At 34.8% G+C, this 17,634-nt stretch overlaps 1 protein-coding gene across 1 annotated transcript; it reads right to left on the bottom strand.

Annotated features, from left to right (window-relative positions):
• Positions 1 to 6,203: 6,203 nt before the first annotated feature.
• LOC106477029 (opsin, ultraviolet-sensitive-like) lies at positions 6,204 to 15,080 on the bottom strand. Its single transcript, XM_022385391.1, has 3 exons — positions 14,809 to 15,080; positions 10,275 to 10,405; positions 6,204 to 7,099 (listed from the first exon to the last, which is right to left on the bottom strand). The coding sequence occupies exons 1-3, from the start codon at positions 15,078 to 15,080 to the stop codon at positions 6,204 to 6,206; spliced, it is 1,299 nt and encodes a 432-aa protein (XP_022241099.1).
• Between the last annotated feature and the right edge of the window lie 2,554 nt (positions 15,081 to 17,634).

Here is a 17,634-nt window from a genome sequence, read left to right as displayed (position 1 = left end):
ACAATAACAGTTATTACAAATAGTTATTATAAACAATGATTTATAAACAAAAGTCTCACAAACTTACAAGCAATATAAAGTTTTCTTTCTAGTCTGGTACTTCTTCGATATCTTATCGAGGGTTCACAATGAGCAAGTTGATTACGAATTGACGTAGATTTAAATTCACTTAACAGGAAGCTAGCTAGCTTTGTCCTTCGTTATTCACCAGCCACACACGCCGATTACAGGTTGAGTTTCTTTTATCGCTGAAGTTATATAATATCTTCGTAAAGGTACAAATGTCCGATATGAATCCACTGAAGCTAAATGATTTGTAATGTTCGATCTTTGTAAATACTCCTGTCAAATATCTGAAGTTTTCCGATTGGTTAGCGTTATAACAATCACAGTTATAGCTTCCGAAGTTTATAGCACATTGACAATAGCGAACTAATAATAGATACTCTCTCTTGGCGCGTCGAGTGGAGGCTTTCTAGAAATTTCAGAGTTACGTAGCAATAGTGGGCTAACTCAAGTATTTACGTACACACACATATATTGTTGATTTTTAAAGTCGAGAATCTTCTACAACATTGGAGAATAGGCGGGAGTTTCGGAATACATATTTAACACTATAAGATATGTATGTTTCTACATATAAATTTAATCTAAATAAACGATGATATTAAAATAAATATATAATAACAAATTCGTTACATAACCTAAATATTTTAAAAACTCTCATTAGGTAACATCTATTATATTTGAAAGCATAAGTAAAATACCCAAAGTAGGCGATAGTTGTTTTTGGAATAATTCCAAACGCAGAAGTTGCAAGAGAAAAAAAAATATATACACCATTAATTTTACTGGATTTACCATAGCATATCAGTTACCGCTGCCCCCTTATGTCAATGGACCGGGCGTGGTCTAGTTATTATCCTTCTCGGACTGTGAATCCAAAAGTTCACAGATAATGTTTTTTTTTTGTCACAAAACACGTTCAACACTTTAGAGATGTGCGTGCGTTATAAGTGTGATGACCAGTTCTATTATTTAGTCTTACGAATATTACAGTTCCTTTACAGGAGAGTAATGGGTGTAAGAATGAGAAATGCATATGTAATGAGAATGCAGCGGTTCACTGCACTTGACAGAGCGCAGTTAGCCCATTGTTTAGCTAAAAACAAACAAACAAATTTTTCTAGAAATATTCTCGTCTACATTTAGAAGCTTCATAAATTATTGCACTGGCAAATGTCTCCTTTTATCCTCTTTATCTTAAGTTTTCTTGTGCCTCGAATCAACTGATTGGTGGTAGATTCTGTTGGTCGGTTTCAAAAGATTGTGTTGTCTGATAAAGTTCACAGTGTATTTGCTTTAAGTTATTCCAAATTTCTATATTTCATCTATTAACTATATGCTCTGAAGAAAAAGCTAAATTCCCAACTTCTCTTTGAGTTTGTTACTAAAAGCTGAAAACGATTATATTTATGTAAAATGATTATTACAATAACAGATTCAGTTTAGACCATATTCAAATTGGCTCACAGATATTGTTTCCACAAATACACCATACTCAAAGGTCCAAAACTTGGCGTTTATCGAAGTAAACCACTATTTGTCAAAACTTTGTGTGTAAGTGTCCGATTGTAACTGGCGGACCGCATGGTCGATTGTCACCATACCTGGCATTATCTTTAAGAATCCCCAGATAATGACATCGGGGGTTAAAATTCGGAGTTGATTCCTTTTATTTCACCCTCCAACCCCTATGTTTTCAATGTGCATTGAACGGGTACGTCGGCTAGCCCAGAATAAAGTATAATTTCCACATGCGATTTATTACAATTTCTACTATATCATACTTTATTTGAATAAAGTTAATGGTGAAGGGTGGTGGGTTTTTAAGATACAATCATTTTAAATGAGGAGCTTCATTTATTCGAAGTTGATAGATAAAACACAATCATGAACTTGAATTAGCTTGAGATAAAAAGCATCATGTAAAAGTTTTTATTCTTAAAATTGCTTATATGCAAAACTACTAAATCTAGATATATGTAACTCGTATAATTTGTTAAGCTTGCATTCATAAAGTAATCAAAAAGTACAGTAAAGTATTTTCTTGTGGCGTCAATCAGTTATTGACAAACCTAATCAAAACAAAATAACCAAAGTTTAGAGGCCCGGCATGGCCAGGTGGTTACGGCACTCTACTCGCAATCTTAGGGTCTCGGGTTCGAATCCCCGTCACACCAAACATGCTCGCCCTTTCAGCTGTGGGGGCGTTATAATGTGACGGTCAATCCCACTATTATATGTGTAATAGTCTTCCAAAATTGGCAATAAATGTTTTCCTAGTAGCAGGTATAGAGGGCAAAGACTACTCCAAATTGATAAAAATAGCATTCATGATTTTTTAATCAATAAAATCCACGTACAAACAAAAAGTAGCAGGTTCTTTTCATCAAAGCTAAAACATCCAAATATTAAAAACAACGTTCAACTGTTGTACAATAAAATTCGCTTTTACATAAAGGGGTTCGCATCCCCATCCCACCAAACATGCTCGTCCTTTCAGCTGTGGGGGTGTTATAATGTGACGGTCAATCCCACTATTCGTTGGTAAAAGAGTAGCCCAAGAGTTGGCGGTGGGTGGTGATGACTAGCTGTCTTCCCTCTAGTCTTACACTGCTAAATTAGAAACGACTGGCGCAGATAGCCCTCGTGTAGCTTTGCGCGAAATTCAAAAAACAAACTAACAAAGTTTAGATTATACATCATCATCATGCAATTATACCAATAATTTCAACGAACTAGAAATATTATTTGCTTGTTTGGTGTTAAGCGCAAAGCTACATAATGTGCTGTCTATGCTATTACACCCACCAAGGTTATCAAAATTCCATTTTAGTTCTATAGCTCCTCAGATTTACGGCTACGCCACCTGGTACGAGACGAATTGAAAAAATCAATCTGAATATAAATAACGGTATTCTCATATCTCTTTACTAAATCCCCGTAAACTTCTAAAAAGTTTACATTGGACAAATTCGAGAAAATTATAAGTAATGTCATAAAATATTTTTCTGCGACGAGTATGGCGTGGTCTACTGGTTATTATGCAATAAATGTGAATCCGATGATTCTGGTACGCGTTTCAATGCCACAAAAAATGCGCTCTACGTTTTATGGCCGTGGGTGCGATAATAAGAGAGTCGGTCAAATCCTGTTATTCGATCAGATAAGAGAAGTCCAGGAGTTGGCGGTGGATGCTGTCGACTGCCTTCTTTATCGCCTGTCGGTTCAAAATTAGGAACGGTTATACATAGAACAGCCTTTGGTGTTGGTAAGTTTGCGAGAAATATTTGAATGAAGCAGATAAAGTACCTTGGTTTACTGATACTCTGTCAGTGTTCTATAGGAACTCTTGCGAAAAAGGAATAAATAAACCTGCGTATTAACTGAAGAATTCAATAAATGAAATACTTTGAATGTTTATTTAGGTACAACGATTTGCTTGTTGTTAAGTGCAAATCTACAGAGCGGATTATATGTGCTCTTCCAACCACGGGTATTGAAACCCGATTTTAGTGTCGTAAACGTGCAGACTTACTGCTGAGTCACTGGAGGTTAAGTATAACGGAAGGAGAGGAAAACAGTATACTAATTAAATACAACCACATAACACCAGAAGTATTTAGATCACGTCTAGAAAGCATACAAAATATTTTTGGATGTGTTTTGTTAAAAGTGGTTACTAAAACAAGCACTAGATTGTGGTGCATGTGAGTATCTGTGAAAGGACACTCGCCAGGAATTTCATATATGTAGTTTATATTGGGTTAAATACCTTGTAGGAATATGTTATAAAACAGTCTATTTATTGCAATTTACACTGTAAAAATTTTATGACCGGTCCACAGATGGCGAATATTTTCAGACCCACAGATATTTTAACATCGCAATGACTACATCCACAACATTTAACATCTTCACGCAAATTTCTCACCTTCCAACCCTGCATTTGCAAATGAGTCTAAAGTAAACATGACATTTGGAGATTCTCCAGTTATATATATTGTTTGATTTAGCTCTAAAAATAGGTAATGAAAAAGGCAATGAAATATCAGTACAAATTTGACATAAACGCGTTTTTAAAGGAATATTTTTTTTACTAGAGGTGAATCAATGAACACAAAAACAGTTTTGTTCGAAAACTCCAACACTAAATTATCGTTGAAATGTAATTTTAGTGTTTTACATCGTTTGCGAGATATTATGATGTCCAAAAACTGATAACATGGGTGCAATAAACTCCCGAGTTTAGTCACAATATGGTACTTGTTGAAAATGTTAAATGTTGCGAATGTAGTCCCAATATGGTACTTGTTGAAGTTAAAGCGACCAAATTGAAATAACCCAAAAACGTTATAACCAAATTGAAAGAAGTAAAAAACAAAAACAACAACTACGAAGCACAAGGAAGAATAAATAATAAGATATTGTGTTCTTCCTAATTTAACTACTTTTTATTGTTTTAGGTCATTCAATAATTGACGGACTTAGATATAACTGATCAGACGTTATCGGTGGAAAAGATCGGCGTGTGATCAGTAAAGATCACAGAGATAGCTAGCTCCCTATTAAATGAATTATATCTACGTCAACTCGAAATTAGCTCAGTCATCGTGAACCCTCGATAAGATATTAGGGAAGTTCTAGACTAGAAAGTTTGTAAAACTTTTGTATATAAATCATTGTTTGTAATAACTATTTCAAATAACCATTGTTGTAAATTGTATTATTGTTTGCATATTAAAATATATTTGTATTAAAAAAGACTGTGTGTATCAATCTTGTTGGCAAATATCATAAACTGGATATATATAGGCATTTATTTAACTGCTAAATCTAAAGTACAATTTAACTCAGTTTTAGGCTATTTGAAATTGTAATAAGTAATAATAGCTACTCCATGCATGTAAGCAATAACCTAAATATATAACAGTATGCAAACATTTTGGCCAAAACTTTATCTTCAAATGACCACTTGTACTAGTACTGTAAAATGAATCTGCGTCAAAGGATTTGTATGTGTGTATAAATATTACACAGTTCAATTTCAAAATTGTATTGTGGGACATAATATAATATTACATCACAGGTTCTATTAAACTATTTTTACAACATTTTATAGGCTGTATTTCTATGTGAATCGATGGGAACGACATAAATCAATTCAAGGCTGGTTGATTTTGTAACATTTTTTTGAATATATGGATAATATTATATGTATGTAAAATAAATCTCCCGTACAATTTACGTACGATGTAAAGATAGGAACATTATGCGAATTTGTTTATATGAAAACTCATGTTTAATATCTAAATTTTGCAACATGGAAAAAGCCATAATATATCTGAGGGTACACGTTAAAAGTAATACATTGTTACAAAGCAGTTTAACAGGCAAATATTCTCACTCATGTATGTGCATACAAACTGTAATTTGTGGTACCTTAACTGATCAAGTGCGCCCAGTGGTACAGCGGTATGTCTGCGGACTTACAACGCTAGAAACCGGGTTTCGATACTCGTGGTGGGCAGAGCACGGATAGCCTATTGTGTAGCTTTGTGCATAATTACAAACAAACAAACAAATTGATCAAGTGGTTTATTGGTGTTGGCATCGCTCATAAAAACAATAAAATTGCAATTTATTAATGAAAGTTTAAATTTTAATTAATTGTTAATTTACAACGAATATCTAAATTCTAGAGTTAGTTTGTTCCATTTTCATATTGTATAAATCTTTTTTTAATGGAACAAATTAATATCCATTTTTCATGCAATGCCTTTTCAATGTCAGTTACGAGTTGAGGGTTGGCTTTATTTTGATTATTATCACTTTCTAATCAAAGACCATTACTTTTCTGATTGATAATTTTGCTGTCTGTGTACGTGACATCGGAACGAGATTGATAAACTTCTTCTGTTCTTGATCCTGCCCTATAATAAGAGTTATTCAATGAATTTTTTTTTTTTAAATGTGATTTAATATTTGTCTCGGAATTCTCCTCTCTTTATTGAGAAAATTAAGGAAAGGAAATTTGAAATAACACCTAAAAATTTTATTTTTCTTCAACCAAACGCCATTTTGAATAATTTGCAAAAATGACGTATATCGATTGATTTTTGTCAAAATTCAGTGTCTTACTATGAGAAAGAATTAGAATATTTTCGCTTTGGACGACCTTTTTGTGGGTGAATTATAGTTAGTGATATGTTTTGGAAACTGGTTTCAGAACTGTCCCCACGATACCTGTTTATAGGTGGTAGTTGGCGATCGAGTGATTCTCTACTCTCCAATGATGCGTGTTGAAAGCTGTGAATATTGAATGAACGCTTTCGTTTTGTGTTCTTGTTCGTAATATGTAGACAAGAAACCTTTTTCTTTAAGGCAGCCTTAAAGCGAGGGTGACTCAGACCATATAAAAATGGGTCTATAACTGAAGCTGTTTTACAGAACAATGCTGGTACCATAGAAATAGTAGGTGTGAGTAATTTTTGGTTAAAAGAAATACCCAACAGTGCAACCATAGCGTAAGGTGTCCATGATATCATCCAAAAGGAAATTAAAGCAAACACTATTTTTGATAATTTAATTTCATTTTTTCTATGTTTCTGGATATTGAAACGTTCCAAATTAATTCCCTGTTCCTGATTTTGATAAATAAATTGTTTTTTTCGTACAATGAAAATTATACCAAAGTAGCTCAAACAGATTATTACCATTGGGACGCACCAGGCCGCGATGAAAAACACTAAAACATAGACCCGGCTTTTTAAATCACTTGTTAAATAATCAAAGCTGCAACTGCTTAAATAGCCCTCGGGAACATATTGGTTAATGCGGAATAGAGGCATGACACTGAATGTGAATGAATATATCCATATGCAAACAACAATGACTGTTGCTCGAGCTCGAGTCATCCTCCTACTGGGGTCTAGAGGACGAGAGATCGAATAATAGCGTTCTCCAGCCATTGCGGCAATAGTCATAATGGCTGTTGTTCCTGTTAAAGCACCAATAAACCCATACAGCTGACAGCCTAAGGGAAAAAAAGAATAAATAGAATATTAGCCAACAGAAAATAATAAAAGCTCCAAATATATGTGTAATAGTCTTCCAAAATTGGCAATAAATGTTTTCCTAGTAGCAGGTATAGAGGGCAAAAACTACTCCAAATTGATAAAAATAGCATTCATGATTTTTTAATCCATAAAATCCACGTACAAACAAAAAGTAGCAGATTCTTTTCATCAAAGCTAAAACATCCAAATATTAAAAACAACGTTCAACTGTTGTACAATAAAATTCGCTTTTACATAAAGGGGTTCGCATCCCCATCCCACCAAACATGCTCGCCCTTTCAGCCGTGGGGGCGTTATAATGTGACGGTCAATCCCACTATTCGTTGGTAAAAGAGTAGCCCAAGAGTTGGCGGTGGGTGGTGATGACTAGCTGCCTTCCCTCTAGTCTTACACTGCTAAATTAGGGACGGCTAGCGCAGATAGTCCTCGTGTAGCTTTGCGCGAAATTCAAAACAAACAAACAAACAGACAATTTTACATAAAGAAGGTACAGTCCTAAAAACATACGAAGGAGACTATGGTTTATAGAAAACCATTCCCAGTTGTTGCTCCTCCACACAACATATCGTGTTACAAAAATTATCCATTTTTTCCACGTTTGTATTTAGAGCACTGAAATTTAATGCTTAAGATTGTGAATTAAGATCGGAGTTAATTTTCTTAATCAACGTAGCTAGGGACAGAGGTTATGATCCCGGGATTATTGATAGGTTGTATAATATGCATATTAATAACTTAAAAATGTTACTATGTACGAGGTTACAAGAAAATGGTCAAGTTGATGACATGGGGGTTTGCTTGGCATATATTCAAGGTATGTCAACAATAATAGGTAACGTATTAAATATATATATATATGTATATAGACATAGATTGTAGTGTAACTTTCTCTCCGCGTTATAAGTTAAATAACTGCCTCACAGATGTAAAAGAACAAGGTAATAAATATGGTATATACAAAATTTCCTGTATCTGTGATCTACTTTATATTGGCCAAGCGTGTAGAAACCCGATTTTCAGAATTAAGAAATAAAAAAATGAGGTAATTTTTTTTTGTAATTAAACCGTACCACTGGGGGACAAAATTGGTGAAGCAGTCTGAGTATAAGTGAGAAATAAATATTAGAAAACTGGTTGAAATTGAGGACAATAAAAATATTATTTTGAATAATAATTTTGGTCCAGGTGCGAGAGAAATGAAATACTGAAACTCTGTTTTGTGGGCTCTTCACGGAAGGTTAGAGGAATTGTGTCTAAGGTCGAGATGGTGCTGAGGGTGTAATAAAGGTTTATGTACCTGATTTTAACTATTATTCCTCATGACGGTGGCTTAGCGGGCTGCCGAAACATATAGTCTTTTTAGGGCTGTACCCTGTTTTTGATAAAGCGAATTTTATTGTGGAACAATTTAAAGTTGTATGTTCGTTTTTAATATTTTACCTCTCCACATGTGCTGTTGTACATATATATATATATATGTAATGGTCCAATTACGTTGTTTAACACCAAATTCGAAGTTTTCGCATTTTATTCGTCTGTAAATAATCAAACATAATGTAGAGAGAAAGATCAATAAATATGAAGATTTAGAAAAATCTTTATCATTTTAAGACCAAACAAATGCTAAACTTTTGGTGATATTTTTTCTTATTCTTTACAAAAAATATTCTTCATATCCAACTGTGCAAAAATACATTATGGTTATAAAACTAAATTTCGGGTTCAAAAATATGTGAAAGGAAGTTTGTAATAGTTGGTGTTTCTATAAAATCTAAAGAATATCTGAAAAAAGCTCGTGTTATTCTGTGATATAAAAGAATGTCTAAAAACAAGGCTTACATTATTGACGACTCTAAGATAAAGAAAGGTTGAGTACGTTATAATAAAATGATAAAAAGGCCTCATCATGTCACTATAGTCTATGCCACAAACAAGCTAACCTAATCTACTCCTAACAAGCCACTTGTAAGAGGTTTAATTTGAGCTTGATTGAACTTATTTTCGTATTTCAAAATCATTCCTGGCTATGCTAAACAGTCTAGGTAACGGCCGATAAAGCAGACTAAAATCAGAAGGCTGTCATGTCAGAAATACACCACTGCTCTGCTTTCCATAATCCACTTAGTACAAGAAGACGACAGTTTTCCAGTGCTCGTTTCAACAATGTCACAGTAATCCATAGGCAGTGCGTCTGGCGACTTCTCCGGTATGTCCCTGTAGAATAAATAGCATGAATAACGGTTAGTTTCTCCAGTTTCTTGAACGGATATACCATAGAAGCAATTTATGAACACGTGCCTTGTGTTATGTTGATTATGTTAGGTATTATTGCTTGGAACATGTGAACTGTTTTTGGCACTGAATTTTGTAATCGTGGTTTTTTCCTGTTACCAGACGCCGCATTTTGCTTACCAAAACTTGAGAACGACTAACAGCAGGCCACTTTCTGGATTGTTCTGCTTTCCTAAGATTCTCCATATTCCTTTGTTTTCCAATGCCATTATGTACGATGGATATTCTCATCTTGGAAATTATAAATTCCTGATATGACCTTTGTGACCTGTGTATATGAATATTTTGCGTCGGAAAGGGCAGCTAGATACCCTTTTAACTTTTCAGAAGCGTTCAAGTTTCGGTGGCATTAAACGATCTACGTACACCAAGCAATGTCAAACGCTAGTTCTGGAATATGTCATTCCACTGTGACTTATAGTTTGGTGGTAGGCGCTCGACTCGCAATCTGTGGGTCGCGGAATCGAACCCTTTCTTAATATACTCGTTGTTTGAGCCATGGGGCTGTTAAATGTGGCGTTCGATCCCACTATGCATTGGTAAGGAAAACTCCAAAAGTGGGCGTTGGGTGGTGCTAACTAGCTGCCTTCATTTTAGTCTATCATTTCAAAGTTATGGGCGGCTAGAACAGATTTCTCTCGAGTAACCTTGCGCGATTTTCAAAAACAACCAACGCGATTTTATATTAACTTTGGGTGCAACGTGGCTTGCTGATTTGCATATTCAAAGTCGTTTTAATATAACAGTTCAATAGTAAATATAAATTTCAACACTGTATGACTGTTCTTATAAGTATTTTCAAAGAATAAAAAGTGTGCTGAAAGAATTTTGATAATCTACCCCAAACTCCAAATGCAGCTTTTTGGCAAAAACTGTTGTATATAAATAGTGGTATTTCTGTCATCATCAGGAAATCACTGATGGCGAGATTAACGACAAGGATATGGGATGGTGTCCTTAAAGCTTTGGTCCTAAAAACAAGAATAAGTAAAAATTAGAACATGGCATTGAGTTTGGTAACAATGTATTCTTATAAAGATATCTGACAAAAAAATTTATTTCTACAAGTTGTGTACAAAGCAATTGATATGTTTGTTTGTTTTCGTTGAATTAATATAAAGTTACTCAAGGGTTATTTGCGCTAGACGTCCCTAATTTATATATGATGAAATAGAGGGAAGGCAGGTAGTCAATACCAACCACCGCCAACTCTCGGGTTATTCTAATCGAATAATTTGATTGATCGTCACATTATAACTCTCCTACAGCTGAAAGGACGAGCGTGTTCAGTGGTGGGATTTGAATCCGCGACCCGATTAGAAATCGAGCGCCATATCCGCCAAGCCATGCCACGCCGTTTAATTTATTTAATTTTTGTTTTAGAGTTCTCGCGCAAAGCTACGAAAGACTATCTGTCGTATATTCGTCCCTAATTTTGAACTGATAAGACTAGATGGGAAGTAGCTGTTAACAGCACCCATCGATAACTCTTGTCTTGTCCGACTGAATAGTGGGATCTCACTGTCATTTTTATAGCGCACCGACAGTCCTAATTTGGCGTTTATGCGACAACAGGACACGAACCACAAGCCTTTGCATTCATAGTTCGGGCATGCTAACCACTAGACCACAAAAGATTAAGGCTTTGGACTTTAAAACTTAGAAACACAATCATATCTACATGGTTAGTTTACAGGAAGACAAGTAATGCTTAGCCATACATTTAGTAATGATATCGGGTAGCGGGCTAGTTTCCAATCACCATACATGCTCGTTTCTTCAGCCGTGGGGGCGTTATAATGTGATGATCAATCAGACAATTCGATTAGAGTAGCCTAAGAGTTGGTGGTGGTTGGTGTTGACTAATTGCCTTTCCTCTAGTATATCACTTTTAAATAACAGACGACTGACGCACATAACCCTCGAGTAGCTTTGCGTGAAACTCAACAAAATAAACAAACATTAACGATGTATATTATTCAGAATATCTTCAAAGACACATAACAAATTCATATAATTTTTCAGATTACAGACATTTCTTCTATGGTCAAATGCAACAGCAAGAAAATTATAAGTTGGAATTTTCAACTGTATGGCAACTTATGCGCTCGTAGCTAAGCGACCAAGTCAGATATTTTCCTAGGATTCATAGATAATCATCTCTAATTTTGGACTATTGACAAGAGAGAAAGCAGCCGACTCTTTGAGTCATATAAAGATATTGATTGGCACTTTAAATAACACGCCCACTGCTAAAAGTGCAGGACATGTTTACGACATTACATCTTGTATTCGAACTGCTTCGAAGGACAGCCCAACACGCTAACCATTCGGTCACGAATGGCAAAAAATAGAATTGCCAATTATATAATAGGTTTCAGGAACCAGTAATATTCAATAACACTCGTTAGTGAAACATGTCGACAATATTAATGAAATTGTTCTGAACGCGAAAATAAAATGACATACAACGAAACGATACTATAGCTAATCACAATATGTTTCTGCAAAATAAACCGCATTTAAAAGATATATATTGTCGGTAACTATTACACTGTAATTGAAGTAAAAAGACAGTTCATAAAAAAGATTTAGGTTTCTGGTAGATTTGCGAGTATTGAAGGTATTAGATTATTCTTTAAAATTTTTAGGAATATTTAACCTTGTAACATATCTTACACGGTGGTTTCAGTAACCGTTTCATAAACTGTCAAATTACGAAGACTCGTTGTTATCGTTTACCGCAACTGTAAGTATAAGCAAAGAGACTAATAACCACAATACACATCTGTATTTATGACCCAGACCAAAAGGTAAAGAAATGCATGAGTTTTTAACAGTATTTCGAGGCGCTTGATAAATGCTGCAGCTGTATGTTATTTGACTTTCAGCTGCGTGTTGCAAAAATCCTATAATAATATACGCTGTGTGTAAATTCTTTGTAAATTTGTTTGTTTGACTGCGAACTCATACTTTTGAAAATAGCAGGACCAAACTTGGCAGGCGGACTCGGGGTGGCCTGGAGGTGTCTTTATGTATGTGACGTAGTCTTTCTACAAAGGGAGTATCACGAGAGCTAAACGCGCCAGGAAGGTCATCCTGGCATGATATGGTTCTATGAGTGGATTTTCAGAGTCACTGATTCCGAATCTGGCATAGGATTTTGTATTCCTTGCCCACTTCGAGATCCAGGGGCTCTAGGTTTGAAACTGTATTCATACTTCCATTCATAAGAGGCTAAACGTGGAACATTTAGCAGATACCACGGGCGTGTGGCCTAACGGCATTTTTCTTTGTGTAGCTATAAAAGTAATTGGGGATAATGGAAGATCTTTGTTGTTATACTTGGAGCTCTGTAAATAACGAGGATACTTTTGACCTTGGCAGCGAAGTACGATTATTTTCTATGTAAATTCACAGCAAAGAGCGGGTATTTTATGCAGTGTTACCAATGTGTATGTCACTTTTCCATGAGGAAATAACTGAGCATTTACAGAGGGAATTAAGGTTGTTATTCAATGCTATAAGAAAAAAGACGTTCAGCAAAATTTCCAAAGTGAGCATTTACAGAGGGAATTAAGGTTGTTATTCATTGCTATAAGCGAAAAGACGTTCAGCAAAATTTCCAAAGTTTAAGTCCACCTATGAATTAACCCTATATTATGTGTATGTGCTAATTTGATGATGATGCTTTAAGAGAATGACTACAAGGGGCTGAACTCGAATCTGACGTCGTATTTCGTGTTTTTACCTCCTTCGAGATCTCTGACTCCATTTTAAAACAGCATTATTATCCCCACTCACAATATAGCTGACCCAAATTTGCATGTGTGATTATGTGCTGTGTTCGGGTGTCCTAAGGGTTTCTAGTACAGACCCCCCCCCCCACTCTTGGAGTATCTATAGAAGTAATTGGACTAAAGAAGGTGCTGTATTGGTACACTGGGGCCACTGTGCATCGTGAAGGGTTTTTGAACACTCAAGCGAAGCATATGTATTTTATGCTAGTTAAAACAAAGCTCATGATGGATTTACTTATTGATAGGTTTGCCACAAGACATTAAAAATATTCACAGAATAAACCCAATATTCGAGGAATGTTAAACTGAGCTTTCTTATAATGCCTCATACTAGTATTATAACAAAGAATAATGTTAGATATCACTTGGAGATATTTTAAGACAAACTGCAATAAAATTGTGTGGAGGTTGATGTTAAAATTCAGTGAGTAGAGTTAAATTCAACTTTAAATTTTAAGTGATAAAACCTATAAATGGAAAGTGACTACGGGACCAAAAGTTGAACTCAAAATCCGATTGGCATTCTTCTTTTCATCATTATTCAATTATCGTAAAATAAATCCCCTGGCGTTTTACAAAAATTGAACCGGATTCAACACCATTTCTGACACACACCATTTTATATCCGGAAAGATGTGGTTGTTTTTGGAGTGAAGTTCCTAAAAACGAACATCCGATGTAATCACGTGTATTTCAAAAAGAGAAATTCATACAAGATCTATTGCAGTCCGTTCATCTATACACGAACATGTAAAACATTACTCAAAATGAAACCTAGAAAGGGTTGTGTCAGAAAGAGAATCAGTAATTAAAGGTTTTCTATCAAATATTAAATATAGTGTTATGATTTGATACAATTTATCTGTTAACTGAATCAAATTCTTGCATATTAATTTGAGAATTAGTTACTAGTTTTCTATAATTCATTATTTTACTCTATTTATCGTCATAACATCAGATATATAACTTTTGGTGATCTTTAACTGACGTATATTATATAATAATCTATTAACATAAATTCGAGACTTTAGTTCCTCCTCCTACGGAACCCCATTGGCTCAGTGGCACATCTGAGGGCTAAAAACGCTATAAAAATTTAAATTAAATACCCGTGGAGGGCAGAGATAGCCCATTGTGTAACTTTGTGCTGAGCAACAAATTCCTACTGAGGTATTGATAACATCGGGACAAAGTGAAAAGCTTCCATGACGGTAATTCATTACGATACAAGGCACGAGAGAATGTTTCTCGGCATGTGGTACAAGGCAAAAATCTAAAATATTTTGTTTCAAATGTTTATACCATACAAAACAAAGAACCAGAATAGCTGTAGAACTACGCGATTCTCTTCGACAAGAATTGAAATTCTTGAATATACTACCTAAATTAAAGCTACTGAAGAGACATTGGAGACAAATATGTGAGTGAGAAAGAGTATTTTCAGAGTAACAGCTCAACTAATTCCCCATCAAAAACTGATGAGGTTCTAGTCCACACAAAGGTATCAACATATGTAATATGAAAATGTTTTAAAAGTAGCAAGCAAATAATTAACCTGATAACAGTTTACTTACGAGCAAACGATCCAGATTAGCAAGACATTTCCTAAAACTCCTGGGACCATTATCAAGGTATATACTGCTCCTAATACTTGATGAGCTTCTATTGAAGGTGGTGGAAACTGAAGCCAAAGGTCTGGGACAATATTAAAATATTCGGGGGATAAGAGCTCTCTCCACTGGTCAATGGGGCTTCTGTGTGCCCAGCCAGTTGAAACGAAGTCTGTTTCACGTTTTTCTTCTGAACCACCATCAGTCCAATTTGTTAGTACTGTCGAATCAGTCATTATCGTGATTTTTATAGTGGCTAAAAAATTACAAAGTTATGTAAGTTAGACAATAAAAAATAAACTAACTTATGATTGAAACCGGAATTTCAATTTGCTATATAAAGTATTTTCCTCGACTAATATGTTTGCTTCCAAGACTTTGTAAAAAAATGTGTTTCGTCACGCAAAGTGAGATTTACCTAATATCGGGATATCTGTGACACAAGACTAGAAAACATCGTTCTTTTTTATACTTGGCAACTGTTGTAATAAACCTTGTAAGTCACGTTCCACCTTCAATATTTCAATTCGTACATCACAGTCACATTTCTCCATTTGGACGTCAAAGTTCTCATTACAACTGCTTTCGTCACTACACTGTTACCGATTTCTCAGTACCGATTTATCAATAGCTCTTAAAGCACGATAAGAGTCACGTGCCTGGAAACTGAAATGAACATAAAGGCTGCAAAAGGATCACTGTGTTAATGCTATTTTTTAATATAATAAACAAGTGCAATGACAAAGGTGGTTGGTAAGGCCAAACAATTTTTATTTACAAAAAGTTCAGGCGTTTCGGAAATCACTTGGCAATAAAGATGGAATAAACGTGTTCCGAAACATTCGAACCTTTTTTGTAAATAGAAATGTTTTCCTTCTTATCAGTCGTCTTCATCTTTGTTATTAGACTTCTTATTCCACTGAACTTTAAGTACAATTTTCTGATTAGTCTTTTATATTAGGAACATATTTTTCAGGTGGATTTAAGCATTAGGTTTCTACAATTTGTAGCAGTTTTATTTTTATGATCTTTGATTAATTTTTCTTGTTGTTAGCCGACTTTTTCTAAACTTGGACTTGTCATGGAGCCCGAAACGTCGTCTGAAATTTGTTAGTAATTTAAGTCCTGAAAATGTTAATGATCTAACGTTATTACTGCATACGAAGATGATTTTACACAACATTTAATTATTTCTAGTCTTGAATGATGATTTACATAACAATATGTAGAAGTAAGAGTTAAAATTCTTGTTTTTATAAATAGATAACTTAGCAATTAGCAAGCTTAAAATATCTATTACAATAATACTCAGTTTTGTTGGTTCTAAAATTGCGCACGCACTTTTCAATGGATGTAAACAAAAGGCAGATGTAAATATATTTTAGTAGACATTTTGTACAACATCATATATTAAAAGGTTATTAAAGTTTTTAAGAAAGTCTACCGTTAGGTCATAGAATGACATTATAAGTTTATTTATTGATAGTATAAGTACGGTAAAGTTTAGCCTTAACTAAATTAAAGCAAAAAACATGCACAGGTTACAGTCTTTATCGTATATAGGCTGTACTTAATAAAGGCTTAATTAATACTAAATTGACCGCAAGTGTATTGCGGGTCTGTGCTAATCACAATATAATATGGAAGTTTTGTCTTTGTGAATGTATTTGTAAGTTTACGTAAGAAACTAGTTAATAGTGCTTTTATAGAACTTTTTAGAATTTACACGATAATTAGGAATGTATATGTATATACACGTGCCAATTCATACATGTTGGGTTATATGTATACAAAAGCTTAGCTATTAAACCTTAGTTATTTTTATCATATTCTCACAAGTATTTCACACTTGCGGGTGTCAGTTGGAAAGCAATGTCCAGGTTTTAAAGCTAATTAAAATAGGTGGATGGTTATTTAAGACAGTCATTTATGGTTATTTGATGTTTATATAACTTCAAAAAAGGTGCAGCTTCAGTCAGGGTATTCCAGCCCGACAAAAACGAACAAACAAACAAAAAATAGAAAACAAATGGAAGCTTCTAGTTCAATTGCACCACGATAGTTATCGAATCACTATTAAAGTGAACGATTTAAAGAGCTGTCAGAGCTTTTTCTACAAAGCACACTAGTAAAGAGTAAATTTGACGTAACCTCAGTTCAATGAGTTAATGTGTCTGCGGAAGATCCTTCTGCAAAACACGTGAAACAATAGCGATATAAAGCTTGTGTTAGTCATACTGAAAAGTATGTTGTAATGTCAATCAGTCATGAAACCTCATACAATTGGCGTACCATCACTCCGTTGGAAATAGTGTATAGGGACGTCAATTGTGGGTGGGACAGAAGGGGCAATTGCCCTCCCCTAAGAAGATTAGATGAAATTGACAAAAAGGTTTAACTAAGCTTTCACTGTGTGTGCTTTAAAGTTACAGTTCAATCCAATACCGGGCTACATATTATTACAGTTCACTTTAGAAGATCCAAAAGTATCCAGCTAGAACTTGTATACAAAATCTAACATGAAATGTTAGTCTAGTGAAGTTTCCATCAGTTACCCACTACAGGGAGAAGTAGCACAAGAGTAGACTTACCTCAGTTTGATTCTTGCGAAGCTATTTGCAAAGCACGTAATAAGCACAGGAAACATCTGTGACATGGAACTGCTTTTAATGTGATGGAGAAACATGTGTAGTCAGCCGTCAAGCGTATAAGATACTGTTACGTATTACAATTTCGAATGGTCTATTTGAGCTGGCCCGGCATGGCCGGGTGGTTAGGGCGCTCGACTCG

Source organism: Limulus polyphemus, unplaced genomic scaffold, assembly GCF_000517525.1.
Source record: "Limulus polyphemus unplaced genomic scaffold, Limulus_polyphemus-2.1.2 Scaffold0, whole genome shotgun sequence".
Taxonomy (NCBI): Eukaryota; Metazoa; Arthropoda; class Merostomata; order Xiphosura; family Limulidae; genus Limulus; species Limulus polyphemus.
This window is presented reverse-complemented; position numbering and strand designations above follow the sequence as displayed.

What these genes read in the sequence shown, in the direction of transcription:
- LOC106477029 (XM_022385391.1), bottom strand. Translation starts at nt 15,080, where the DNA reads ATGACTGATTCGACAGTACTAACAAATTGGACTGATGGTGGTTCAGAA. An exon ending in CTAATCTGGATCGTTTGCTC is followed by an intron (nt 10,406 to 14,808) that starts GTAAGTAAACTG and finishes TCTTGTTTTTAG; the next exon opens with GACCAAAGCTTTAAGGACAC. An exon ending in AGCTGCATTTGGAGTTTGGG is followed by an intron (nt 7,100 to 10,274) that starts GTAGATTATCAA and finishes TTTTTCCCTTAG; the next exon opens with GCTGTCAGCTGTATGGGTTT.